Source organism: Ovis aries, chromosome 19 (assembly GCF_016772045.2).
Source record: "Ovis aries strain OAR_USU_Benz2616 breed Rambouillet chromosome 19, ARS-UI_Ramb_v3.0, whole genome shotgun sequence".
NCBI classification, from domain to species: domain Eukaryota; kingdom Metazoa; phylum Chordata; class Mammalia; order Artiodactyla; family Bovidae; genus Ovis; species Ovis aries.
Window position 1 is genome coordinate 38955843 of NC_056072.1, and position 27955 is coordinate 38983797.

Here is a 27955-nt window from a genome sequence, read left to right on the forward strand (position 1 = left end):
GATTAAATGTAGTGCTAATATGTAACGTAAAAACTGCTTTGCGCAGTTTTGGATTTTGAAAAGTGCATTTAATATTATCGCATGCTATATGCAACTCAATAATATTTTGTCACTTTGCACTTCTGTAACACTCTATATTTGCAATCACATAATAATGAAGAGAAAGCCGAATAAGTCAAATATTTCTATGTAAAGGCAGTCTCTTCCTTTCCCCAAAGACAGGAACCAAATAATAGAACTTAAAAATGAGCAAGAGCTCATTGCTGGTCCCTGGGAGGTTGGGAAATGTTGCTCTTTATTATGAGCAATTATAGTTTGAAATAATGATTCTTTTCCCTTTTTGCTATTTTGCTAGTTCGTTACAATCCTGGAAGGAGTGCTTGCAAAATTGTCCAGATATGATGAGGGGACTTTGTTTTCTTCTTTTTTGTCATTTACCGTAAGTAAAGAGCTTCTTTCTTTCCTGATGTATGTTCTAGTTTGGGTTGGGTTTAGGAGCGAGGTGCTTTTTATGTCATTTTGGTTTAGGTTTGTATACATATGTTCATTGTGGTCAACTGCTAATGTATAATAATAACACAGGAAAATAAGCAAAACAGTTCATTACAACAAGTAATCCAAATCATTTCTATTTAATTTTGAATATATAATATGTATGTATGTATATGCATGTACACAGAGACATATATGTCTCTATTAATACATGTATGTATCCAAAGAGGGTTGCCAGTCTGTGCTCACCTTAGCTAGCTCAGGTATTTCTGGGCTCCTTTTCCTGCAAATGAGGAGAATTAATTTTGGAGATTACCAAGCAGAGATCTAAAAGTCAGATAGAGCTCCTAAGTAGGTTTTGTTTGGTCCTCACCATATCCGGTACACTTTTCTTTACTGAATTAGCTGCCCACGTTTAAGAATCAGGAGAACTCAGAGATGTCAGTATTCGGGGGTTTCTTCATACGGCAGGCAGTCGGCAGTCTTCGGTCTGCATGTGTGCATTGCAGCAGTCTGCTGGAGCTCAGTCTGTAGGCCCCACAGATCAGAGAGGTGTTTACCAGTTCCCTGTAGCCCCTTTGCTTGCCATTTTGCTCATTCCTGTACTGGCCTGGGCTTGGGGACACTGGAGTTTACAACTTCTGCTGCGCATGATCCAATCTGTGCACATTCGGAAAAGCTCTAATTCTGTGCCAACATGCCGCATGGACACAGAAGTGTGATAGGTCATTGGCAGAAGCCAGACTCATTCTCTGTAGGTAAGTGATCCATGGAGATGGTGGCTTAGATGGGCTACCAGTTCACCCTTCCTTCTGTGCGAGGTGGCCACCGCTGCTGCGTGCTTTCTTGCCATTTCTCACAGCAAGGTTTTTGCTGGCTGGTAGACCAGCTGTTTTCCTCTCACAACACCGTAAGAAAGGCAGTCAGTTTAGGACCTGCTATTTATGGGTCCTTCAAAACCTCTCTTCTAGGAGATGAAGAATCTCCTAGACAGGCATCGAATGCCAAGGCAGAGCCCAGCACGGGCCAGAGGAGGAGCATATCATCATCTGTGGAATCCAGCAGACCTGGGTTCAAATCCCATTACCTGTATTAACCAGCTGTGTGATCTAGAGTAGCTGTCTCATCCTCTCTGAGCCTGAGTTTGCTTCTGGTTTGTAGGAGGCATGCAATTGCATCCTTTTGTTTTCGCTTTGTGTTTCTCTGTGTTAATTCACATCAACTACCAATGTTGTAGGCAAGTGAAGAGTAAGTACTTTCTTCTGTAATGAGCTGTCATGATGATAATAATGTGAGTGAAAGACTTGGCATAGTCATAACACATAGTAGGTTTCAGTAAATGGCAGCCTTGATTAGTAAAAGATAACTAAGAAGGTGATTATGCATTACAAACTTAATACATAGTTACAAGTTCTTTGCAAATATATCCTGCTTTGGTCTTTCCCTAATACATACATTAGATTTCCTGGGAATTAAGGGAAATGTAGACATAAAACATTTAAAGCAATTTTTAGATTGTATGTATATACTTTATCTATGTGCCCAGCTTATTTTGATATGCAGCTCTGACTTTCCCAAGTGTAAGGATTGAACTTAGTCCTTAAAGTGTGATGGCCTTGGTCTCTGGAATCTGTTCGCAAAGTTGGGATGGGAAAAGGATGATGACAGAGAACAGCAGTCTGATTCACTCAGTAGGACGACGCATGATATGTCAAAGCCGAAAGGAACACTGTCCAACCCATTTCTTTGATGAACCGAAAAACCAAGGCCCAGAGACAGGGAATAATCTGTCTAAGGTCACTCAGCAGCTGGAAGAATGAGGACAGGAACTTAGGTCTTCTGCCAGCTTCTCCCCACCACCAGACAGCTTCCTAGAGAGAGTGGCATTCAGCTGGCAATTGCCTGACACTAGAAGGCAGATGGGCATGTAAGCAGGAAAGAATCATAAAGAAGGATTCAGGGCACACGAGTGGGAAATATTAGATAAGCTCTCATTCCTCAGTGAAGTCATGGAAATGGTGAAAAGAGGCAGAACTAAAGGCAGCATTTTTGGAAAACGCTATCCTGACACCCACAAAAGAGAACCACTTTCTTTGAGTCTTCATTTTGAGCAACTGTTTTCGCTGCACTGGATTTGAACCAGTGCAAACCATAAAAGCCCCTCTGCTCTTCCTGGAGCAGAATTCAGTCCTCTAAGGACCCCACCCTAATGCCAGGGGAACATTCCTTGCTTACCAGGGGACCTGGTGAAAGGTGGTCCGGAGGTGACAGGAACATGGGGCCAGGGGGATTCTCACAGCAGGGGTAGAAGCAAAGAAGACCCAGCACATGCCAGAATGTTCATGCTGGAATTCTCAGCCTCTCGATCTCCCCTTTGGGAGACATTTGCAGCCGCGCAGCCCGCCTCGTGAAGCTCCTGTCACTGCGGGACACTGCAGGGCTGTTGGTGGGCCCGTTACTTCCCCTCCTTAATGACACTCCTCCCACACTCTCGGCTCCCCCAAGGCCAGAAGCACCCACTTATCATTTGCAGCCTGTGTTCTCATCCCTGCCGGTGCTCCAGCGCTGGAGGAGGCGAGCTATGCAGAGAGGTGGCAGGAATGTCTCCACACGTGGATCCTGGGCTCCTGCCCGAATCTCATAGAGCCTTTGAAGACTGCCTGCGGCGCCGTGGTGTTAACCATCCCAGAGCGGGGTGGAGGTCGGAGGGCTGCGTGGAGGCAGCAGGTACTGTGGACCAGGCCTTGACACCAAGGACAGGGGGACCAGCTAGGAGTCCTGCGACCGCGGACAAAGGCTTAGGGATGCTGCCGACAGCCTGGCAGGGCTTCCTTCACTCGCTCCCATTTCCGATTCTGTTCCTTAAGCATTACTGTGCACTCACCACGTCCCCGCCTCGGGGGGGCTGCCAAGTCTGAGCCGTGTGCTCTGCCCCCCAGAAAGCTGACAAGTACCGACAAATATGCCACCCTTTTCCCCCTCTTTCTCCCGCTGAGCGCCTCCTTTCCTGGGTGGGCTTGATTTCATGGTCCAAGCCAGACATTTTGGAAAACGTCTGCAGTGGCACAGAGCAGGCAGGAATATTTATTTCTCGTCTCCATCTGCATTGCTTCCTCTCTTGGAGAGGAGCTGGGGGGAGGAGGGAGGAGGAGATGTGTCTTCTCCGTGCCAGCCTGAGAGGCGCCCAGGCACACCCCTCCTCTCCTCCAGCCCCAGCAGCGGTAGCAGCCCGGGATTTAGGGAGGCAGGCGCCTTTCGAACTTTTGAAAGATCAGCCCAGTTGGAAGTCGCAATTAGCAACCATCCTCCCATTTCCCCCGACTGCAAGATGTGCTTTTGTGTGGGTTGCCTGCCTGGAAGACTCCCTGTCTTTGTGGGTAGCTAGGCGCTGTTCTTTTAGGAGGCCAAGAAGGGGGCCAAACAGGTGTCCAGGTTGTCCTCCCAGCAAGTTAGAATCTTTGCCTTGGTCCTCTCCAGGTGTTACCAAATTGTTGTTTCTAGAATCCATCTGTTGGCTCATGCATTCATTCACCTGGTGTGTGTTTACCCCAAACCTGTGTGTTGCGGATCATGTCAGTGCCAGAGACCCAGCAGTGAGTGCGGGTGGCATGTTCTCTGTCCTTTGGGAGCTTACACTGAGGATGGGAGACAAAGAAAAAGAAAAGAAAGTTATTGGGGCTGGGGCCACTGCTGTACAGACCACAAACTGGAGACAGAGAGAAGGTGGGGGGGTGGGGGGCGGTGTTCCTTCAGCTGTGATGGTCCTGGACAGTCCCTCCGAGGAGGAGATGGAGGAACCAGACTTAAAGGGACCAGACATGGGTAAAAAGGAGAGGAGATGCTTCTGGACAGAACAACAGCTGCCATGGCCTCATGGCAGGAAAGCAGAGAAGACATTTTCACAGGGTACTTTGAAAGGAGCATCAGAAGGGTTTAGGGATTGAGTAGAGGGTAGATTCAGTTGCAGGGGACAATGGTGGGAAGCTTGAGAAGTGTGATTTATGGAGAACTCAGCTAAGCCAGATGAGTCCTGAGAGTAAGGGATTTAGTGAAGAAAGACATCATAGGGTGGGGAGACTGGGGGCGGGACCCCAGCTCTGCCCCTCACCAACAAACTGTGTGACCTGGGACACAGGACCACCCCTTGGCTTTGAATTCCTCTCAGTGTAATCTGATGATGGCTATGGTAGATGAATTTGAAAGTCCAAAATAGCTACAAGAGCTTCAGCTCCTATCCTTTAAGCACTTGCTAAGTGCCTGGCACAGGGCTAAGTGCTTTAAATATATTTTTTCTTGTCGAATCCTCTGAACAATCCTGCTGCAGCAAGGCTCTCCTGCAAATGATGAAACTGAGGCTTCGGGAGGTTAAGCCCTGCAGCTTGGCCAGCCTTCTCTCTCCGTGTACTCTCTGGAGCCTCCAAGGAAAAGGGAGGATGTAAGAGGCACCCGCTGCCAGCAGACAGAATGATTACATCAGATTCCCTGAAGCCCCCTAAAATTTACCTAAGATTCCCCCGCATCACCCACATCCATTCGAGATGGTCACAGCATAGCATGGAAACTGCTCAGGTTAGGGAGGATAAAGAGCTGTTGAGGGGCCCCAGCTCCACTGTCTGACCAGTCTCCTAGGTCTCAAATTACCCTCATTCAGCGTTTTCCCCTTTTGTCAGCATTTTAATTGCTTTGCCGCTTAGATATGAAATGCGGTGGACATGCTTCTCTTCCTGCTAGAGGCTGAGGCCAGGGCTGATGTTCCTGCAGATGAAGCAGCAGCTTGGACTGCTTCAGTGCAGAGCCCCTGAGGGCAGGCCAGAGAGCACGACTGCCAGCTCGGTCAAAGGCCAGAACTGGATCAAGGGTATTCACTTCTGTCCACAGAACAGTTTGATCAGGAAGCAGTTCAAAGTGTAGCGTGGGCTGAGGTTGGTCCTGACTTATCAGTGTTACCTCTGATGGCGTTCCATTTTTCCTTTGGCTTCAGGGAACACCAGCAAGGGAGAAATGGCTTTTTACAGTGTGGGCTGGTGATGGCGGTATCGACAGAGAGGTCTTGGTTCTTCCTCAGAGGGTAACCTTATCAAATTATCAGATGCTAGGTTCATGTGATTCAAGTCATTTGGCTTCTGCACTTCAGAGTAGAGGTGCCTGCCTTGGACAGAAGCACCGGCCATGGTAGTAAATGCTTCCATGCTTTGAACATGACGTGTGCCAGGCACAGTGCTAAGTAAATGACATGCATTTTCTCATCCAGTCCTCACAGTCACCCTATGTAATAATATGATGATTACCCCATTTAACAGATGAGATAAGTTGAGTAATGTGCCCAGCTGAGTCTTACACAGCTGATAAAACTCCACCTTAGATCTACTGCTTAATTATCACCAGAATGTTATTCCCCATAGAAGCTAAGAAACCCGTAGATGAAGGTAATTAGTGACTCTTCCCAGAACCATCGACTGTATGTGATCATTCTTAAGGGAAAGAGTCATCTATTGTGACCCTCGGTGGTGCCCCTGGAGCGCTCCAGGTCGTCCCTCAGGTGCCTGAGGCCGAGTGGTGGTGTTGTTTCCCTTATAATTTACCCACCAGCCAATTAGTTTTGCAGTAAAACCAAAGGAGTAGACACACAGCATCTCCCCACTTCCTTTATGCTTTCTGAACAGTCTTTAGTTTTATGCTGCTCCATTCAACACATGTTTATGAAGCACCTACTATGTGCTAGGCACTGGGAGCTTAGCAATGAATGAGAGGAACATTATCTCTTATTGTATATTCCTATGAGAGAGACATTCTCAACAAGTAATTTACAAGCGTAGCGATTATTCAGCGTAGCTGATGCAATTGGACCATAGCGCAAAGGGACCCAGCCTCACCTGGGAGGCCATAGAGGAAAGGTGTTTGAGCAGAGGTCTAATAGATAAGTAAAATCTCACCTGGTAAAGAATAAAACAAAGAATGTCCAAAGTACAAAGACTTGGGGAAGAAAAAAGTAAAAAGTGAAAGTGAAGTCGCTCAGTTGTGTCTGACTCTTTGTGACCCCATGGGCTATAGCCTACCAGGCTCTTCCATTCATGGAATCTTCCAAGCAAGAGGACTGGAGTGGGTTGCCATTTCCTTCTCCAGGGTGTCTTCCCAACCCTGGATCGAACCCGGGTTTCCCGCATTTCTGGATGACGCTTTACCATCTGAGCCACCAGAGAAGCCCCGAAGGTCTATTTCACTCTGGAAACTGGAAGTTCATTGTGACTCAGGGTAGGGCCAGAGCCAAAGGGGGAAAATGACAGGGATGGAGTTGAATGGAGTTAAGGATCTAGTCCTGAGCCTGTGGTTATGGGATTTAAGGGTTTGCATAGAGACATAATGGAAGTTGATTCATTCGGAGAAGTTAAGAGAGGCCATAGAGAGCCCAGCTGCCTTCTACAAGCTAGTGTTGGGTTTGCAGTCTTCTTGTTTTGAAGCTTTGAGCCACTAGTATAAGGCAAGACTTAGGTTGTCTAATGTGTTTTGTTCACATGGACCAAACAAAAACAGCTTGCCCTGAAATGCTCAAGAACTGTAAAATACTGATCTGCTGTGTCTTCTATGACTTCTTTCATCAGCTGCTCCCCAGTGTTTCAGAGCTTGACATCCACTTTGGGGTCTGTGACAGATAATTTTATCACCTAGTAGGACATCATCCTCATTCCAGTTCATGCCTTGTTAAAACGCACATGACAATTAACATATCTGCTGTCCAAGGCAGCCCTTCAGAAGAAATAAAGTAAGCATCCAAAGTTAATCATTTCCCTTAATATTCTTTAGTAAACAGCTAAGGTATTCAGGGTGAACATGACACAGACCCAATATTTTCTTTAGAACATGAGGTGCTGAACTACAGGGTAATAGGTCAGCTATGAAAGAAATGGCTAACAAACTTGTGCATGGCTTCAAACAGAAAATAATCGTTCTGAAATTTAAAGATAGAGATTTTGACCAGACCTCTGAGTCACATGCAGTGGGAAGCTTATCCCCAGAAAGGTAGAAGAAGAGACGTGATTGTGAAGCCCAGACTTACAGAAATGTGAGAAAGTCACTGAACATTTTGGAGTCTCACTTTCTTCATCTGTAAAGTGGTGATGCTAATGCCTACCTCAGAGACTCGAGGGAACAGTTAGGTACAAAGTGTACATTGGCCTTGTATGATACCTGGCATGTTATGGGGGGGGGGGGTCCCATAAATAGCCATTCTTAACCTTCCTTCAACCTTGAATATTCATTGGAAGGACTGCTGCTGAAGCTCTAATACTTTGACCACCTGATGTGAAGAGCCCACTCATTGGAAAAGACCCTGATGCTGGGAAAGACTAAGGGCAGGAGGAAAAGAGGGTGACAGGATGAGATGGTTGGATGGCATCACCAATGCAGTGAACATGAGTTTGAGCAAACTCTGGGAGATAGTGATGGACAAGGAAGCCCCATGTGCTGCAGTCCATGAGGTCACAAAGAATTAGGCACAACTTAGCAAGTAAAGAACTAAAGAGCCTCTTGATGAAAGTGAAAGAGGAGTGTGAAAAAGTTGACTTAAAACTCAACATTCAGAAAACTAAGATCACAGCATCCAGTCCCATCACTTCATGGCAAATAGATGGGGAAATAATGGAAACAGTGAGAGACTTTATTTTGGGGGGCCCTAAAATCGCTGCAGATGGTGACTGAAGCCATGAAATTAAAGGATGCTTGCTCCTTGGAAGAAAAGTTATGACCAACCTGGACAGCATATTAGAAAGCAGAGACATTACTTTGCCAACAAAGATCCATCTAGTCAAAGCTATGGTTTTTCCAGTGATCATGTATGGATGTGAGAGTCGGACTATAAAGAAAGCTGAGCGCCAAAGAATTGATGCTTTTGAACTGTGGTGTTGGAGAAGACTCTTGAGAGTCCTATGGACTGCAAGGAGATCCAACCAGGCCATCCTAAAGGAAATCAGTCCCGAATATTCATTGGAAGGACTGATGCTGAAGCTGAAACTCCAATACTTTGGCCACCTGATACGAAGAACTGACTCAACGAAAAGACCCTGATGCTGGGAAAGATTGAAGGCGAGAGGAGAAGGGAACAACAGAAGATGAGATGGTTGGATGGCATCACTGACTCAATGGACATGAGTTTGAGTAGGCTCCGGGAGTTGGTGATGGACAGGGAAGCCTGGCATGCTGCCGTCTATGGGGTTGCAAGGAGTTGGACACGACTGAGCAACTGAACTGACTGACTGAGCAAATAAGCAACAACAACCTTCCTTCATCTTAAACCTGTGGGAAGGTTGAAATGGCCCTAATGCTTTTAACCAGCAGTTTTCTCACTGGTTCAGTCCTTAGCATGGCATCTTTTCTCCTAAGCAACCCAAACTATTCTGTAACAGAAGCAACCAAAACTCTCTTATAAGTTCTTATAACTTCCATTTCAGCACATTTCCATATCCAGAAATTGGATTCCTCAAAGATATTTTCCATTAACTTTAGTATACTTTTAGCATTTCTCACTTTAATTCTTCAGGAACTTTTCATTCATACATGATCTCTAGAATACCTCTCTATTAATCAAAATAGTTCTGTTACCAGAGTTGAATCTTCCATTCTCCAAGAAAATGTTAAATTGAGCCAAGTTTATTTCAACATACAGCAAGCCATACTTACTTGTCAAGTTCTGCCCCTTACCATATTATAATCTTGAACAAATTAATTAACTTCTTATCTTAATTTACTGACCCATGCAATAGGAATAATAATACCTAGATTATGTGGTATTTTTAGAAATAAATGAGAAAATGCTATATATCTGCAATGGGATAAGCATTCAGGGTCACAAAGAGTTGGACAGGACTGAGCGACTTCACTCAAGCATTCAATGCTTGTTTTAATACTGGTATGTTTGTGGTTGTTACTGTGGTTATATCACTGAGTCCTGAGTATTACAGTCAGTTACTTAATCAGCCACCATGTTTTAAATGATGGCTCTATGTGAATTATTGAGCTAGAGTTGTAGACTAGGGAAGACTTTTTTAAAAAGACTTGATTCTTGTTAACTGAAAAGTACAATCTAGAGTCCATACAAAGCAAGGACCTGAGATTTTCTGGTCCATTGTTTCCAGTGATATGCTCAGTTTCTACCTGCTGTTAAGAGCAAATTCTTTGCAGTCCTTTTCATGTTCACTTTTAATGATGTCTTGTTGGAAGCTTGACATTGACCTAGTAAAAGTGCATATACCACAGAAATTAGCAGATTCTACCAACCAAGGCTGCTGCTTCTGCTGCTTCTTCCCTTTCTTCCTCTTCTTCCTCCTCCTCCTTCTTCTCTTTGACAGCCTTTCCTCGTGTATCACTGAGTATTTACCAAATGTAGCGGACAGGCTACATGTTATGTGAGAAGGTGTCAGATGTGGCAAAAACTCAATATTAAATAACACCAGTCAAGTTGTGAGGAAGTTGTTTCTTTTTTAATTGTATTTCCGTCCATATCCTTCTATCAGGGAGAAAGTTTCCTTTGAGTGTTTGCCTCTCAGACTTCTCCAAATTTTCAGATCTTCATGCCCAACAAAAAGAGAGACAGAGAGAATGAGCAGCCTCAGACACAGCACCCTTAGCAGGCAACCCTGTCTACCTAGAAAGTAATCACTTCGTCATATGTATGTTGTATTTATTTTTATGCTTACCTTCTCTTCTTGAGAGTGATCCTGTGTTTCCATTTACGGCAGTGATACCAGGTTTCTTTTTAGAATTAAGTATTTAAAAAGTGAGCCAATTTAAAGGACAATATTAAGTAAATAAGTAAATACAATACATACAGAGGGCCCATGGGCAATAGCCCAAATCAGGAAGATGGTATTGATGCCAAAAGTTTGGGAAGTTGTGATACATTCTAGCCCCCCCCTTTTTGCAGTTGTTTACACTGAGACCAGAGAAGGAGAATGACTTGAGCAAGTCATTTTGACATAGAACCCAGACCTCCCGTCTTATCAATGTGTTTGTTTTCCCTGATCTTTACCTGAGATGCAGTAAAGAAAAAAAATGCGGGGGAGAAAAAAAGCTTCACTCTGTAGCAGACCTAGCCTGGCTATAAGAGGTTATCTCTGGCAGCAGCAGTAGAAGCACTGTATCCCCTTGAGTTCAAGGTGAGGCAGCTGCAGGGATAGGGGAAGGCAGCAGGGGTGACAAGTGGGGCCCTCATGTAGAAACATTACTGTTCAGTACAGGCTACCTTGGCTCAGCACCAGGGCCATGTGGAAGCAAGGACACGAGTAAGACATGGCCCCTGCCATGCTTACGTTCAGTTGGGCTTCTTGGTGTTGAGAGATGTTTACAAGATAAAGCCCGAAAATGGCAGAAGTGGGCAAGGGCCCCCTACTATTGTTGTTTCTTTATTTTCTGGCTGTGCTGGGTCTTCACTGTGGCAAGCAGTCTCTGCAGTTGCTGTGTGCGAGCTCCCTGCAGTGGGTTCTGTTGTTGCAGGCACTAGGGCAGGTGGGCTCAGTGGGGGCGGCACATGGGCTTAGTTGTCCTGGGGCAGGTGGACAACCAGGGGTCTTAGTTCCCCAACCAGGGGTCGAACCTGCATCTCCTGCATTGAAAGGCAGACTCTTCACCCCTGGACCACCAGGGAAGTCCCAATATAATCAAATCAAAACAAGCCTTTATTCCTTCATGGAGAGTTTCCAGAATTAAAGGTCTCCATTCTGCATTTCCACGTTTCCCCTAAAGTGAGAGGATGTCATGTCAATAAGTACATGGAAGAGCAGCTCAGTAGCCTTGAGAGGGCACAGACCCTGGAGTCCAGTGGACCCACGTTCACACACCTGCTCCATGACACTGCCAACTTGGGGTCCTTTTAAAAGTCACTAAACGTCTCTGAGCCTCAATTTCCTCATCTCTAAAGGGTAATAACCATCACCCCTCCCAGTGTGAGGGTTAATTACCAATAAATCGCTTAGCCTCATGCCAGGGAAATAATAAGCTTGTGACCATTGTTGAGTCTCAGCAGCATGAGAAGAAAGAGTGGTTTTGGAGGAGCCCTTGAGCCTTGCAGAAATCCTTCCTGGGAAGTAATGGTTGGGACAGAAATGAGGGAGAGTGGAAAGAAAAACAGGTCTCCTTCCATCGGGCATCTGTTCGGAAGCCCCAGGGGGGAAGAGAGATGAGAACATACACTTCCTGGACCCAGTCTCGGAGCACAGTACCCTGAGCAACAGGAGACGCGAACAATTCTCCTCGTTAATGAGGCTGCGGAGCCTAATCAGCGCATGGAACAGAATGCTTTTGCTTAATAGAGATCATTTCCCTGCCTCTTGCCCAACTCCCCAACAGTGCCAGCAGCTCTTTGTTTGATGAAAGGTGGGGACTTAGAGTAGTGTGGTGGGATGGGCTGGAGGAGGTATTATTACCCTCATTACTATGATAATAGTTTAATCACGATCAATATTTATGAACATGCACAGAAGCCGTGCAATCAACCAGCAGCCGTGCAACTCGTGTTCTTGCCTAAGGAGGCTTTCCAGGGAAGCCTGGGCTCTCTCCTACCTTCCCCCAGTCCCTCTGAAGCTCTCCAGTGGTCCTCAGAGGTTATTTCAGAATATACATGATGGTTCCATCAGTTGTTACATATGAAGTCTTGTTGTGATGATAGGTGAATATCATCATAATATTACCTCCTTGGACTTCTCAGGTGGCGCTGGTAGTAAAGAACACACCTGTCAATGCAGGAGACATAAGAGGCGTGGGTTTGGTCCCTGAGTCAAGAAGATCCCTGGAGGAGGGCATGGCAACCAACTCCAGTATTCTTGCCTGGAGAATCCCATGGACAAAGGAGCCTGGAGGGTTACAGTCCGTAGGGTCTCAAAGAGTCGGACACAAATGAAGCAACTGAGTGCAGACCCTCTTTGCTTTTCAAAGTAGATCTGTAAGCCATGATCTGGATTTTATCCTCAAACTTAGGTAAATTGTTTTGTGAACAAAGGTGTGGCAGGCTAGGGGGCAGCATAATGCAGTAATGAATCCTTTGAAGTCAGATCCATTTTTGTTCAGATCCCAGGTTTGCCTTATGTTAGCTGTGTTCCCTGGGGAAAGCAGCTTAACCTCTCTGAGTGATAGTTCCTTCACTTGTAAAATGAGAAGACATGTTATGAAAAGAATTGGCTAGATACTGTAAACTAGGCATCCGTATTTTTATGTACAACTTCATATCAAGTGACTTCCCCGGTAGCTCAGTCGGTAAAGAACCTGCCTGCAGTGCAGACCTGGGTTTGATCTCTGAGTGGGGAAGATTCCCTGGAGAAGGAAATGGCAAACCACTCCAGAATCCTTGCCTGGAAAATCCCATAGACAAAGGAGCCTGGTGGGCTGCAGTCCATGGGGTCGCAAAGAGTCGGGCACAACTGAGTGACTAACACTTTCCCTTTCACTCTCTATCAAGTGTTCTTTCTGTGTTGTCTGTGTAAAGACAATTGCTTTCCCAAAATTCATAGAGCCAGTCATTGAAAAAACAATAGTGAGAGTCTGAATTTAGAATCCAATTCTCTCTCTCTCTCATCTGAAAAAAACTGTTTTAAGTTCCACTTACAGGCAATTTAGAGAAATTTTATTTGAAAACATTTTGATGCTTGACTCTTGTCTTTCAAATGTGAATCACATTTTGAAAGCCAGTGATTATCTTGCTGAGCAGCAGCCTTCTGATGACCTACCCATAAACAATTTTTGAGGTCACAGTTCCCACATCTGGTAAAAACAGCGCTTCTAAAATCCTGCCCTCCTAAAAAGGAAAGCAGAGGAAAATGGCCTCACGCTGAATGTGCGTCTGTGCGGCATGAGTTCGGTGCTGACACGGGCACAGCGCTTCCCAGTTGGCCAGAAACAACCTTGATCTGCAGCAAGCATTGAAAACACTTCAGCCCCTCTGGTGGCAGAGCTCTGGGAACCCGTCATGCTGTCTGCAATTCCAGATCCACTTCAGGGCTGTGTTTTGCTCCAGTGCTCAGAAAGTGTTGGAAGGGGCTTTCACTGTAATTGTCACTTGGCCCCAAGCAAGAGCCACCGAGGTTTGCTCAACTGCTCACCCGCACACACAGTCCCAGTACATCCACCCACTGGCACATTCTGTCTCCCCCAAGCCGTCAGTCCCTCGGTTGGCACTTGCAATTCCTCTTCCCAAGATGCACTTAGAGCATCCAGATTATGTATTGAGGGGGGGTTTTGCTAGGTTTTGTTGCTCAGAAACATGATTTCAGTCAAGCAAAAACCTTGAAGAAGTTACCCTGGAGAAGATACAGTCTTCCTGCAAATGCTAGAATGCTGAAAATTCTATCGCTGGTTTTGTTCTTTTTGTAATAATTTCTTATGAAAGAAATATACATATTTGAAATGTGAAATAGAACAGAAACACCATAATAATTTTTTAAAAGCAACAATTCTCAGTCCCTTATTCCTCAAGGGACCCTTTTAAACAAGCTGGCTTTTCTCTTCCTAGCTCTAAGTGCTGTTCTTAAATTGCTCTTTCTGGTTTATCGATCATAGAGATGATTTTTTCCCCTGCTATAGTAGGTAGAGCATTACTCCCTTTACCCTCTCTGTTTCTCCTCCCAGCTTCCTTCTATTACAGGTACATCTATATTACCAGCACTCCCTTGGAATCTTTATCACTTTACATAATTCCCATCCACCTTAAGTTCTTGTTTCATCCACAGGATGAGGCTCTTGACACCCATCGCTTCTTCTTCACCTTGCTGCTTCTTCCAACTGATCTTGTGTTCTGATATAAGAATTGAATGATACACTTCTTCATTCTTATCACTAAAAAATGTAATAACCTATATGTATGAATGTCTCTTGAATCTAGACCAGAAGTGTCTGATAGAACTTTACTCAATGACGGAGCTATTCTATATCTCAACTGTCTGATACAATAGCCACCTGTACTGGAAATGTGGCTAGTTCAACTAAAAAGTTGGATTTTTAGTTGCATTTCTTTTTTCAGTTATCTAAATTTAAATAGCCACTTGTACCTGTCTGATAGTGCAGGGCCAGACCAAGGTCAATATAAAGGTTTGACAACCTAGAACAACCTGATTTTCCAACAGAGATGATATTAAGAGCTGGCACATAGTTCTTACTGTGAACCAGGAGCTATTCTGAAAAATCACTTAATAACCCATCTACTCCATGAAAAGTTCTATTATCCCCATTTTATAGATGAGGAAAGTGAGGCATAGAAAAGTGAAGTAAATTGTCTAATAAATGGTAGATCTAGAATTTGGCCCCATGTCATCTAACCCCAGAGTCTGTGCTCTCAGCTGCTTCTCCACACTGCCTCTAAGCCCTGTTAGAAATGCCCACGTCCTTTTTCACATAGTTCCAATCTGCTGATTAATGATGGACTCATGTTTCTCCCATGTTACTGGCCTAAGCAGTGCTTATCATGGGGGCTTATGTGCGTGTATAGCCCATTCCATCTTTGCCACACAACAAAAGAGAGCACAAGAACTAGAGACTGAGGACACAGAGGGGCACATGTAGGGATGCAAGGCAAATTAGCTGATCTTACTAATGGAATAGAAAGACTGCTCGTTTAGCCTGCAGTTCCAACAGTAGTAACAGTAGCAAGTACTGAGCACTTGCTGTGTCCTTTATTACGCCCCGTGTGTGTATCATCTTAGTTAAATCTCATGGCAGCCCAGAGAGCTACAGATGACGTATCTCAAAGGTACCGGAGATGTTAATGAGCTGGTTCATAAAAAGCACCGAGAACAGAGCCTGGCACAGAGTGGCTAGGCAGCAAACACTGCCTGTTGTAATCTTGCCGTCTCCCTGCCGGTTCTGCCTGCTGGGCACTGCTGCATTATCTGGTACCTGTGCAAAGGGTCTTTATTTATCTCTGTTGTTTTTTCCCTTTCCCTGTTAATGTAGTTTTTCCTAGAGCCTCATTTCCAGAGCTCTTGTTAATATTAAAATATTATTAACCTTTTGTTTTCCTGCTAGAGTATTTATGAACTTTTCAAGGTGTGGGAAGTGTTCCCTGCTTCACATCCTTCGTAGCAGCTGCCTCATACACCATCTAAGAGTTGCATTTCTGTAAGAAATTCAGAGAAGACCCTGAGCTCTGAGCTCTGTTCCCTATTATCATAGATAAGGATAGGAGGCCAACAGGCTGGACAAATAGACAGTCAAATAGTTAATGATCATACTGAGATGAGAAATGTGCATTTCATGATTTTTTCCCACCCTCATCCCAGTGGCTTCCACTTAAGCAAGTTCTAGTCCAGAGGTCAGAAAATTTCTTCTGGAGAGAGCCAGATAGTGAATATTTTTGACTTTATAAGTTGCGTATTTTCTGTCACAGTAACGTATGCTCTGCCTTGTAGCATGAAAGCAGCTATCAGCAAGATGTAAATGAACGGGTATGGCTGTGTTCCAGTAAAACTTTATCGATGAACACTGAAATGTCAATTTCTTGTCATTGTCCCATGTCAGGAAATAAGATTCTTCTTTTGATCTTCTTTCATTTAAAAATGTGAAAACCATTCTTAGCTTGTGAACTACACAAAAACAGGCAGCAGACTAGATTAGACCCACAGGCAAGAGTTTGCCATCCTTTTTGCTAGTCTGTAAACTACAACTAAGAACTCACTTGGTACAGTCGCTCCCAGCTAACTACATGTGAGTTAGACACTAGTAACAATATTAGCTAATATTTCTTAAGCTCTTACTGTGTACCAGTTATTACGTTATTCCAGGGAGCACTGGAAGCTTCTATCCTGGGTACAGAATAAAGAGTACCATGCTCAGCAAGTCATTCTTTCAACACTTTTTAAATTTTTTATTTTATATTGAAATATAGTTGATTGACAATTTTGTGTTCATTTCAGGTATACAACAAAGTGATTTAGTTATACATACACACATATCTACTCTTTTTCAGGTTCTTTTCCATACAGGTGATTACAGAGTGTTGAGTAGAGTCCCCTGTCTTTGTTGATTATTTTTTATTTAGCCTCTACTGTATACCAGGCACTGTAGATAGTGAGGAGAAAAGAAAGAAATTCTTATTCCTCATGGAGCCTACAGTCTAGACATGAGGATAGTGATAAATTATAAAATTCAACTAATAAAGATAAAATCACTTTATAGATAGTAGTGGTACAAAGTATGATACTGAGATACTGAACTGCCTCAACTCTCAAAAAAAAAAAAATGATTTCTAAGATCTTCTTGGTTAGGGAAATGGAAAAAGAGGCAAAATAGCACCATGATCCTTGCAGCAGATATTTCACAAACCAAGCATTGAAGTAGATATTGCTGGGCCCTTGAAAGAGCAGTGTGGTCAGCATTTTCTAGGCAAAGGCAGAGAAATCAGCTCAGAGCTCTTGTGAAGTCAAACAGAAACGGGTGGAGTCAGCTCGTGCAGAGAATAAATCGTTGGCTTGGTTGGTTTTTGTCTTTTTTTGTTTTTAAGGGACCACAGGGAGAAAGAGAGCTCAGGCAGTCGCTAATGCAGTGGTATCTGTTCTGACTTCTTTTTTCTTCCATCTTTGCGTCCTACCCACCAGATTTCTGTTTGCAAAAAGGGCCTAATCCACTTTTTTTTTTGTCTGTGCATTGATTTAATAGTATCAAACCCTGAGGTCCTCGTGGTCTGCACCTGGGTTGCTTTTTCCCCTAATGAAGCAAGAGAAGTGGTTTAAGCCCCCGCCGTGCTCCCTGTCAGAGCCGCACAATGATTAACTCAGGTCCCCTTATTAGGACCGGGCAGAAGAAAATCCCTTAGTCATCAGCATTGTGAAAATCCCAGAATGGTGAGTGTTCAATGAAAAGATTACCTTTGGGCACCTGAAAAATAATGGGGGAGCTCAATAGAGTAACCATTAAGCCTGTCTACACACGCTAAGTCAGGTGGAGGGTCTAGGTAATTAGCTGGGACATTCAAAGCCAGAGAAACCGTTCTGGACCTTCTGCCCTGAGTCGGCACAGATTATTATTCAAATCCCTCAAATATTTTTCGAGGAAAAGCCATTTTAGGTTGTGTCTACATACAATGAGAAACAAGACTTAAATATGACTGGTTAATAAAAGCGGTTTGATAGATTTTTTTAAAAACTGGATTATAGACAGCTTGGGGGATGTGAAGTTCAAAGCTGTAACTTACTGCCTGTGTGACTTTAAGCCAAATTGCTTCCTTTCTCTCAGCCTCAGTTTCGTCAGCTGTAAAATGGGACTGTTAATAGGACTCTTTTTCAAAGGTTGTTGTGAGGATTAAATATAACAAGTGCAGTCTTCCTAACTCTGCACCTGGCAAGTAGGAAGCACTCAAGAAATGTTACTTATAATTATGAGTCGTGGCGGGGGACATGACTCATTCTGGGTGTTTGGAGAGATTGTGCATTTAGACACCATCCAAGGAAGGGGCTGTGAGTCAAGCATCAGTGGCTTCCATCCCTGTCCCCTAGTGCAGTGCCCAGGACCTGAGAATTGTTCTTTCCTGAAGACCTGTGAAAATATGATCAGCTGGTCTTACCACCTTCACCCTCGGTCTCCATCAACTTCTCCTAGTTTGTGTGTCTCTTTTGAACCCAGAATTGGCTCTGTCTGGTCAAGGGGTGAGGGTGGGGTATTTATGGATACTGCTAGAGAGGAGGCAGGCATTCTTTGTCCCACCAAAGGGGGTGGTGGGAAAGTAGGGAGTCTCAGGAAATGAAGTCTGGCTGAAGTCACAGTTCTTGCCTCTCCCTTGGAGGGCAGTTGGGTCCCTATAGAGAAAGGATGGTATCTGGGCAAACCCCTCTCCCTCAGCCTTTTCTCCTGTGCCATAGGGCACTTAGCTTTGTACTAGAGAGTGCTAGGGATATGTGATTGCATGTACAGAGCACCCTGACTTGGGGAATTGCCCTCCCACTCGTGCCCTGGCTCTGGCAGCCTGAGGAAGGGAGTAGAAGGGAACACTGCCTCGGTGTTCTAGAGAGGAGTCCACTGCATATGGTGTTCACGGAATTGACAGGACGTTTGCCAGACTGAGAACCAGCTAAGATACCTGCTGGAAACCTGGGGAGATTCCAGCATCCTTTTTATGGTGAGAAATTGCTCATGGACTAGACATGAGCAGTGAAACTGTCTCCATGGCCACTGGGATGTGGAGCTGGTACTTGATCTACACCAGTAATCCAACATTGGAGTAAGAAGAGGTACATGTGGTAGCTTTTACCACATCTGCAGCTCTGTTCTTCACCCTTAGCTGGATTACCTCGTCCAATCCCCTCCGTATTCCTTTGAGGAACATTATAATTGTCCCATTTGCAGAGTAGGCTCAGAAGTTAATTAACTTGGTCAAAGTCACCTGGTGTGCGCTCAGATTTTTCTGACCCTTGACAATGATTCGAAATCCCTATTGAGTTGGGAGGATCTGGTGCTTCCTCTCTACTTAGCATATAGCTGGACAAAGACAGAGTCCTGTGGATACTTTTAAAAAAGCACCTAAAGGTAGCACATAAAGGTTGACGTTAAGCAGGAAAGGGCTCTCTAGGGGCCACAGTTCGATCCTGGTTCTGTCAGCTTACTCACTCAGCTACATCTCGACATGTGTACTGAAAAACAAACAAACGAAGAAACAGAGCTAATAATAGCTTTCAGTCTTTTTAAAAAGTTTACTCATTTTTTCATTTTTGGCCGTGCTGAGTCTTGGCTGCACACGGGCCTTCTCCAGTTGCAGCAAGCAGGGGCTACTCTCCAGTTGCAGTGCACAGGGTTCTCCTTGCGGAGGCCTCCCTTGTTGCAGAGCACGGGCTCTAGGGCACCCGGGCCTCAGTAGTTGCAGCACACGGGCTCAGCAGTTGTGCCTCCGGGTCTCTAGAGCACAGGCTCAGTAGTTGTGCATGGGCTCAGTTGCCCCATGACATGTGAGATCCTCCTGGACCAGGGATCGAACCCATGTCCCTGCATTGCAATGTGGATTCCTAACCACTAGACCACCAGGGAAGTCCCAGCATTTTGTCTCTTAAAAAGATGAGCAACAGAAAACAGTCTTAGAGGTAATCTCTCGCTTGAGGAAAAGCATACCTCATGCTTGAGCTCCTCCAGCAAAGTGTCCTCGGTCAGAGACAGCCAGTGCCTGGCTGGACCAAGATAGCTGTTTTCACCTTCCTTTAGAGTCCCATTGTGCTCCTCATCCTTCCTGATTGTATGCTCAAGAATTACCATGACCTAGTTCAACCCTCTACACTGAAGGTCCTTGCTGAACTACATGAAGGTTTTCATTTCCTTTGCCATTAGCCCTTCCTTTTCCAGAGACTTCTCCTTCACTTTTCTTGTAGAAGACACTTCCAGACCGCCCTGGGTCCTCAACATCCTCCTTCAAGTTCAGTGTCCAGAACCAAAAATGATACAGCACATCTTTCTAAATAATAATAGGACCACAACTTATTCTGTGCTGTTTTTTATTATGGGATGGGAGAAAGGTTAATAAGGTTAAGTGCAAGTCAGCAGTTATCAAATTTTTAAAAACGACCCGTGAACTGAGTGCTGGTGCATGTAGCAGAGGGGATGATTTTCATCCAGATACAGAGTTTACCTTATCTTCCCAATCTGATTTGAAAGGAATAGGCTCTGACTGGTGTCCTTTTCTGGGTTCAAACTGCATGTTGGTGGGAAGAGTGGGCGTGTTGAAAGGTTGATCATTTCAGCTGTAGCAAAACTCTTACCAACTGCCAAGCACTCACTCAACAGAGCGAAGGAGGCAATTTGTAGCTGCGAAGAAGAATTTTGTCAGCAACTGCCTGCCTGACCACTGAAGCTTACCTTCCACACACTTTCTACCGGTGGTGAGAAGATCGGGAGTTCAAAAGGAAAAGTTAGGGCTCAGGAGACCTGCATCTTAGTTGGGCTTCTCTGCCTTCTGGCCCAGGTCAGGATCAAATAAATGTTTAAATTCAGTGGGTTTTAATGTTCTTAATAGTCAATAGATAGGATTAATAGCCCTCCCCCCTTTTGCAGGTTGGTTTAAAAAGAAACAATACATGAAAATGTTTTGCAAAGTGAAAAATATCATCGAAGTGTTAAATGTTAATGTACATAGAGGAGACGTGAAAAGAGAGTCACCCTCTTGCTCAAACTAAATTCTAGAACAGGAATAAAGAGGTAATAGTTCTGGTTGAGAATCATTTGGCAAAATGTTAATTATGTGAAATCTAGAAAGCTTTCCTCATACTCCCCTTAACAGCCCAGGGTGGGTTCACTCCTTCACCCACCATGCTTTGCAAGCACCCAGCTTTATATGCAACCCTTTGGGCTTTCAGACTGACTCCTGCAGTGACTTCTCCATCTTGTCTGCTTATCCCTTAAGCATCCTGAAGCCAGCACTGGTCACTAGCTTCTTCCTTCTACAGATTTTCCCTGAGTGCCCTTTCTAAGCCAGATACCAAATGAGTCACAGGAGACAGCCATGGGCAAGACATGACATTGTGTGGGAGACAGACATTGCAGAGAAATGACTGCATTGCAGTTGCAGTCAGAGCTGCAAAGAAAAAAAAATTTAGGGTTCTCAGAGAATCTGTACCAGGATACTCTGGGAATCATCTAGGGTGTTGGTGGTGATTTCAGGAGATAGAATGCATTGTCCTTTCAAAAATTTACTAATCAGTGTGTATTCCACCCTTTAAAGTTTACAAAACACTTTCTTATACATTCTTTTCACTTGATCAGGTAGGTTATCAACCCTACAAAGTACGCAGTGCTATCACCCTATTCTAGAAATTGAGTAACCTAGGCGAAGGGACTCCAGAGTGATGATCTGAAGGTCAACTATTAATATTAACAGTTCTGTCACTTACAGAACTTTTGAGTCCAAATCCTGTACTCTTTCCACTCCGCCCATTGGCTCACTAATTTCTCCTTTGTTGTTGTTGTTTACGTTTTTAATTGTGGTAAAAGTCACATAAGACCTATTATTTTAACCATATTTAATGGTACACGTCAGTAACACTAAGTACACTCACATTGTTCTACAACTGTCACCATTATCCATCTCCTAAAACTGTCACCTTCCTAAATTGAAACTCTCCTCATTAAACACCAAGTCCTCAGTCTCCCACCCCACCCCACCCCTAGCCCTTGGCATCTTTGAGTGTACTTTCTGACTCTGAATTTGACTATTCTAGGTATCTCGTGTAAGTGGAATCAGACCACATTTGTCTGCACGTAATGTAGATTGGAATGCATTTTTAAGGTGAACTTTATATATACCCTAAGAGTTGACATTTTAAGAAGTGGCTTTGAGAAAAGAGCAACCGGGACAACTACCTTGGATATTTTCCTGGGAGACGTGTGGGTGAACGTGGTGATTCCAGTACTGGGGTGCAGTGGGAGGGGAGGGTGCTAAAATCCTACTTGGCCTGCAGCTGAAAAATTCAAACATAAACAAAAGCAATATTGAAAAAAATTTGATGAGGACTTTAAAAATGGTCCACATCAAAATAATAATGATAATAATTTTTTTAAGGGGAGGGAGGAAAATGCAGAACTCCCACACTAGGTCCAGTGTGTCAGTAAAACTTTGCTGTCTTTCTCTTTTTCTCTCCCTCCCTCGCTCACTCTTTTTCTCTCCAAAGCAGTGGGTATCGCTTGCAGAAAAAAATAGCAAACAGATTTTATTGTTTTAGTACCTTTCTTGTGTTTCCTGGTCAGCTCTGTCTGCCAGCAGATTGTTTTAACTCTGATGGTGATACAGCATCGAGCTGTGAACAGCTAAACATAAACACCAGCCTCACTTCCATTCTCTCCTTTCCTCCTTAGGTGAAGGCAGCTTCCAAATACGTGGATGTGCCTGTGAGTATTTGAAAACTGTTTTTCTTGGGGGGAGGGGTTGGCTTTCATGAGAATTTTGATGGTGCTCTTTTCATTAGTTGCCACTGAATTGTATAGTCCTGACTCGGATCACCAGAAGAAAGGCAAGAATATTTCCTGGTAAAATCGTTTTGAGATGAGAAGAGGGTATGGTTTCTTTCACCAGGAAAGAGAGATTGTATTTGAGGGTGACCCTGATTCACTTTCGTTTCCATCTCCATTGGTTTTTCTGGCATATTTCATTCTGTTATCATCCGGCTCCCCTCCCCTCCTACGTACACACCTTGGGAGTAGGGCGTTGAGCTAGAAATTTGCACAAGCATGCCAGCATTTTTTAAAAACAAATAAATTCGGAATTTGTTCATTTTGGGGTCAATTCTGCAATTGTTTTAAAGAAACCTTACAAAACTGCTTATAATTAGTCCAGACCTCATTAATGAAGAGAGCTCTCCAAGTTCACAGATAAAGCACTCAAAGTTGCCCAAAATTTACATTTAAATTGAGGTTAAGTATTACACATGAATGCTAGAGTGTGGGATTACCTGTGATAAATCAGGATACATTTATAGACCGACTTGGGCCTGCCTATTAGCAAAATAAAATTGGAGAGATTTAAATATATTCCAATAAAGGGGAAAAGAAAATGATTCTATTTCTCCATTTCTAACAAAAGAGGTGTGAGTCTATTATAAAATATTAAATTCAAAGAGCTTATCTCAACAGCCACCAAGGGCCTTGTACTGAGCGTTTCTCATTCTGAACGTGGTTAAGTACCCTCCTTGTTCAAATACTTATTTGTTAAAATTTGTTTTTTTCTAAAAGGATTTATATTAACATTTAAATTCATTTCCCCAGGAAGCTCAGTGTGTAATGGTTTATTGGCTTATTTCTCAAAGGATGGCAAAATGGAAAATTGGAGGGAGTTTAGCATTAGCATATATTTTGTTTGTTTAATGAAAGAATGTACAATCAATAATTATGCTTTGAATTTATATAATACTTCTCATCGGGGGACCCCCGACTCCTTCACGTAGATAGTCCTTATAATGGAGAAGAGAAAAAGCTCACATACCTGGAGTTAGGAGAGAAGTAATTTATTTTCGCAAAAGCCCCAGAGTAGAAACTTCTAGTCCACGGGGAGCAGACTACTCAAGTTTTTGAGCCTGGTTCTCCATCCTTAAAATAGAGATAAAAACGCACATCACAGATTCACTCTGCAGATGACATGGCACGTACATGGGATACTCTCTTCTGCAGCAGGAGCAGGGTAGGGTGGGGGGAGATATTTCTGCTTTGTTGCACAAGGGAGGAGGTGGGATGAATTGTTGACATCCACCCTGGCCTAGCCTGGGCTTCAGCAGTCATAGAAAGGGAGTTTATAGTCCCCAACCCAAAGATCTGGTAACTGAAGTCTGTTTTCTGTTACACCTCAAAGCAAAGGGGAGATCTCACCAATGAGATTTAAACAGATTTAAACAGGTGGGCATCCTTAAATAGGTGGGCAAGACCTAAATGTTGGAAAAAATTGATTTGGCAATTGGTTCTATCAACTGAAATTATTTGGGGCAGAGGTCAAAAAAAGTCAAGTATTGGTAATGTCACTTGGCTCAACCCACTTCCTGTGAGCCAGGCTCAGATTTATTGTCAAGATGTGGACAAAATGGATTCTACGTCGACACGAAAAGGCACAAAAATCAACTAGCCAAGTTTTCCCCGCCTAGGGAGACAGAGAAATTGATGCAGTATGTCCCCAAATGCGGTATACTTCCCACCCACAATATACAATCTCATAGGAACAGAAACTGCAACCAAGCCTTATAAACAACCTCCATGTGTGAGGCATTGTTTGAAGCACTTTACATTTAACCTTCACAACAATCCCCCTTCGAGATGAGGAAACCGTGGCCCCGAGAGGTTGGCTTGCTGAGGATCCCACGGTTCATAAGAGGCACAGCTGAGCCTTAATGTTCTTAAACACTATATCATCTGCTGGATATGATTTCCTTTAGTGCATAGACAAACATCTTTTTTTGGAAAACCGAGAAATTATTTTAATTAATATTAGAAAAATACAATCGGCATGTCAAATGTGCTCTTTCACCCTGATTTCACCCATTAGTATGCCTTGGGGACAAAGCTCAACTTTAAAATTAAGTTCCTTAGAGTATTTTTGCAGCAAATCCCTGGTGGCTCAGACAATAATATTATAGCAAATGTTTTAATAAATAATTTTCCAGAAAACATTAGTACAGGATACACATGTACTATATATACGTTGTTCACCCAGAGTAAATAATAGTTTACTTCTCAATAATTATTTACTTCTCGAAACAGCCCTGGGAGGGGAGTAATAGGACCATCGTGTTTCACAGTGAGGAAACTGAGGCACAGGGAGGTTCCGTGGCTGCTACGGTCACCTGACGAGTTGACGGGTGCATGAACCTTCAAGCGCTAGCGGTTTGATACAGAGAGCCACTGGCACTGGCTTCCAAGAGTCAATGGTGTGTGTTTGCTTCCAACTCTGCCATCAGTGAGGGCACGTTGGTGGCTCAAACTCAGCCTTGGGGGGAGTATTTACACCACGAAACTGTCAAGCACTACACTTCAAGGTTGGTTGTTTTGTTTGGTTGTTTTTGTCTTGAAGAGCCAGTCTACCAGCTCACCAGCAAATATCACCTATTAAATCAGTAGTCCCCAAACCAGAATGTGCAGAGGTGATAGTTGGCAAGGTTTTTTCGGTTTGTTTCAGTTGTTTTTGCTGTTTTAATAGAGATTCCCAGCCCCTTGCCTCCGGAGATTGTGACTCAGCCATTCTGGGGTGAAGCCTGGAGATCTCTGAGAAGCTGTCCACTAGATTCTGGTATTCTGCACAACTCTGGGATCCAGTGGCTAAATCAGTGATTCTTGACCTTTGTTCTATACTGGAAACATAGGGAGTTTTTTTTTTTTCTTTCCACAAGTATCACTATGAGGTTGTTCAGCAGCTTAAAGGGGAATCTCTGGGTGTGGGGTCTAGGCATTAATATCATTCAAGCTTCCCATATCCTCATTTGCAGCCAGGTTTAAGAACTCTGGGATAAAATAATCTCTTAAGTTGTTTCTAGTTCTGGTGAGTTTACCTCTGTTGCCCTGTGACGTTTTTGGCACACAGTTTGTTGGTTTAGTTTCTTGTGGGGACTAGTATTTAGTGACCGTAGACGTTTGTCTCTTAATTATCTACACTAAGAGAGAGAAGCACTATTATCAGTCATTCAAAACATTGCGTGATCCCCAAAGCACATCTCTTTGTCTTAGGTGGAATATTCAACCCTTCAGTACGGAGCAGATTTGCATTCCTAATTAGGGCTTGGAGAAGGCAATGGCACCCCACTCCAGTACTCTTGCCTGGAAAATCTCATGGGCGGAGGAGCCTGGTAGGCTGCAGTCCATGGGGTCGCTAAGAGTCGAACATGGCTGAGCAACGTCACTTTCACTTTTCACTTTCATGCATTGGAGAAGGAAATGGCAACCCACTCCAGTGTTCTTGCCTGGAGAATTGCTTTAGGATGCTGGAAATTTGAATTCATTTCCCTCAAGCTCAGAAATATCCTGGGAGGAACACACCATGATTAAAATGTCCTATTTCTTCCAAGCCACCAAGTGGCTTCTTCAAATTATGTCTTCTACACATAGATTATAGTTAACTATATGGCGATTTATATGGTCATTATTTGTTTAATTATTTTTTAAAATCTACATCTCATGCTGTCAGTCTGTCCAAGGCACATTTAAAATAAGCAATGTAATTGTGAAATATTAAAAACCATCCTGTAAAGTTTTTCCCATTGTTACTAGATAGCCATGTGGTTTAAAATGAAATGAAAGTCGCTCAGTTGTGTCCGACTCTTTGCAACACCATGGAATTGTCCAGGCCAGAACACTGGAGTGGATGGCCTTTCCCTTCTCCAGGGGATCTTCCCAACCCAGGGATCAAACCCAGGTCTCCCACATCGCAGGCCGATTCTTTACCAGCTGAGCCACAAGGGAAGCTTCATTTATCTAATAACATCAGTTGTTCAACCAACAATGTTTTTCATCTACAACTACAAGTTAGCTTATTGGTCAGTGAACAGTTATAAGTGTAACCATTTTGGTTGAAAACCTGCTTAGAATGCATTGCACAACCTTCTCTACCTCTTTAAATGGGAACTGACAGTACTTGCACCTTTTCCCTGTGACCAGGGATCCCCAGTGGCCATTTAGTGACCTGCTCCCCCAAGGACTTCCCAAGACGTAGCCCTTCACAGCCCCAGACCTCACTGTATGCTGAGTCTACATGTCTGATGCTCCAGTTTGGCAACCTTCTCCCACAAGCTAAGGGTATCAGGAAAGGTGATAACTTCTGTCAGCACCTCTGTTTCAAATAAGTCCCCTCATCGCCCTTCCTGGTCCACCAAAGGATGGAAAACAGGCTTGTCAGAATTGGACAAAAAGCTAGTCAAAAATGTGGGGACCAGAGGACTTGGAGAAAACACATTTTCATGCAGACTTGGTCTTTTTTTTTTTTTTTTTTTTTTTTTGACATTGGTTTCTCTGAAGCAACTTTTTTCTTCTTGGTTCCAAAGTAGATTCCAAAGGTAGGTAAGGTCATGAAGTGATATAATCTTGTGGGGGATGTGGGGGTGAGAATCATAGTGGCTTATGTTTAAATAGCAATTTGTGGCCTTTGAGGCAGTTTAACTTTCATTATTTTAGCTGATGATCATAACAATCCTCGAAGGTAAGTAGGGGAGCTATTATTAATCCCATTTTACAGATGGTTATAACCAAAGCCCAGAGAAGTTGAAATGACTTTCAAAAGCTCCATTGTGTGGGGGATCAAATAAAAAATCCATGTAGTGTGACTGAGTAGTTTAAATAAGGAGGTGGAACAGAGACTTATTCATTCATGATTTTGTTCATTTGGGAAATATGTAGTGAGCACATACTATGTGCCATCATTCCTGTGCTGAGGATACAATTTTAAAAAATAGATCAGATAAGGTCCCTGTATTCATGGAGCTTATGTGCTAAGTGGGAGAAGACAAAAAGCAATTAAATGTATTATACAGTGTCAGATATTGGTGAGTGCTATGAAGAAAAATAAAAGCTCAGTCAAAAACTCAGTTTTTTAACTACCTGGGTGAGCTGAACTGCACTAATATTTATTTTCAAAGTTTTAAAGCATAAATGAAAGGCCCCTTTGAGGACAGCAATTTAGTGAAACGAGAAGGAGGGGTGAAAATAACCGTTATTGTAGATCGCTATTATGGTTACAAATAGGTCTGCTGAATTTGGCTTTGAATCTTAGCTCTAAGATGGCTGCCTGCATCCAGGAAAAGTCAACGTCTGCCACAAGTATCATCAGGGAAGAAATGGAAACAATAATAAGTTTTTCAAGTGCCCCAGGTAGGGGTCCCCATCCCCACTGAGGATGCTCTGTGATGAGTGGCTGCCAAAGGGAGCGGAGGAGAGCGTTGCCAGCTTAGAACTGATAGCTATCACTTCCATCTCATTGGAGAACCTCTGTGGTTTCCTATCATAAAACTGCAACAATTATAGGACCATCACACAACCTGCTCAATCCATTCGCTGA

The 27955-nt window shown here is 43.6% G+C and overlaps 1 protein-coding gene across 23 annotated transcripts in view; it reads left to right on the plus strand.

Annotated features, from left to right (window-relative positions):
- CADPS (calcium dependent secretion activator) overlaps positions 1-27955 on the plus strand; it is a 478855-nt gene that overhangs the window by 411367 nt on the left and 39533 nt on the right. For all 23 annotated transcript variants that reach the window (XM_060402261.1, XM_060402259.1, XM_060402264.1 and 20 more), the window contains 2 exons: positions 356-439; positions 22291-22323. In XM_060402261.1, the coding sequence (XP_060258244.1) occupies positions 356-439; positions 22291-22323 (117 nt within the window). The remainder of the gene's footprint in view (positions 1-355; positions 440-22290; positions 22324-27955) is intronic.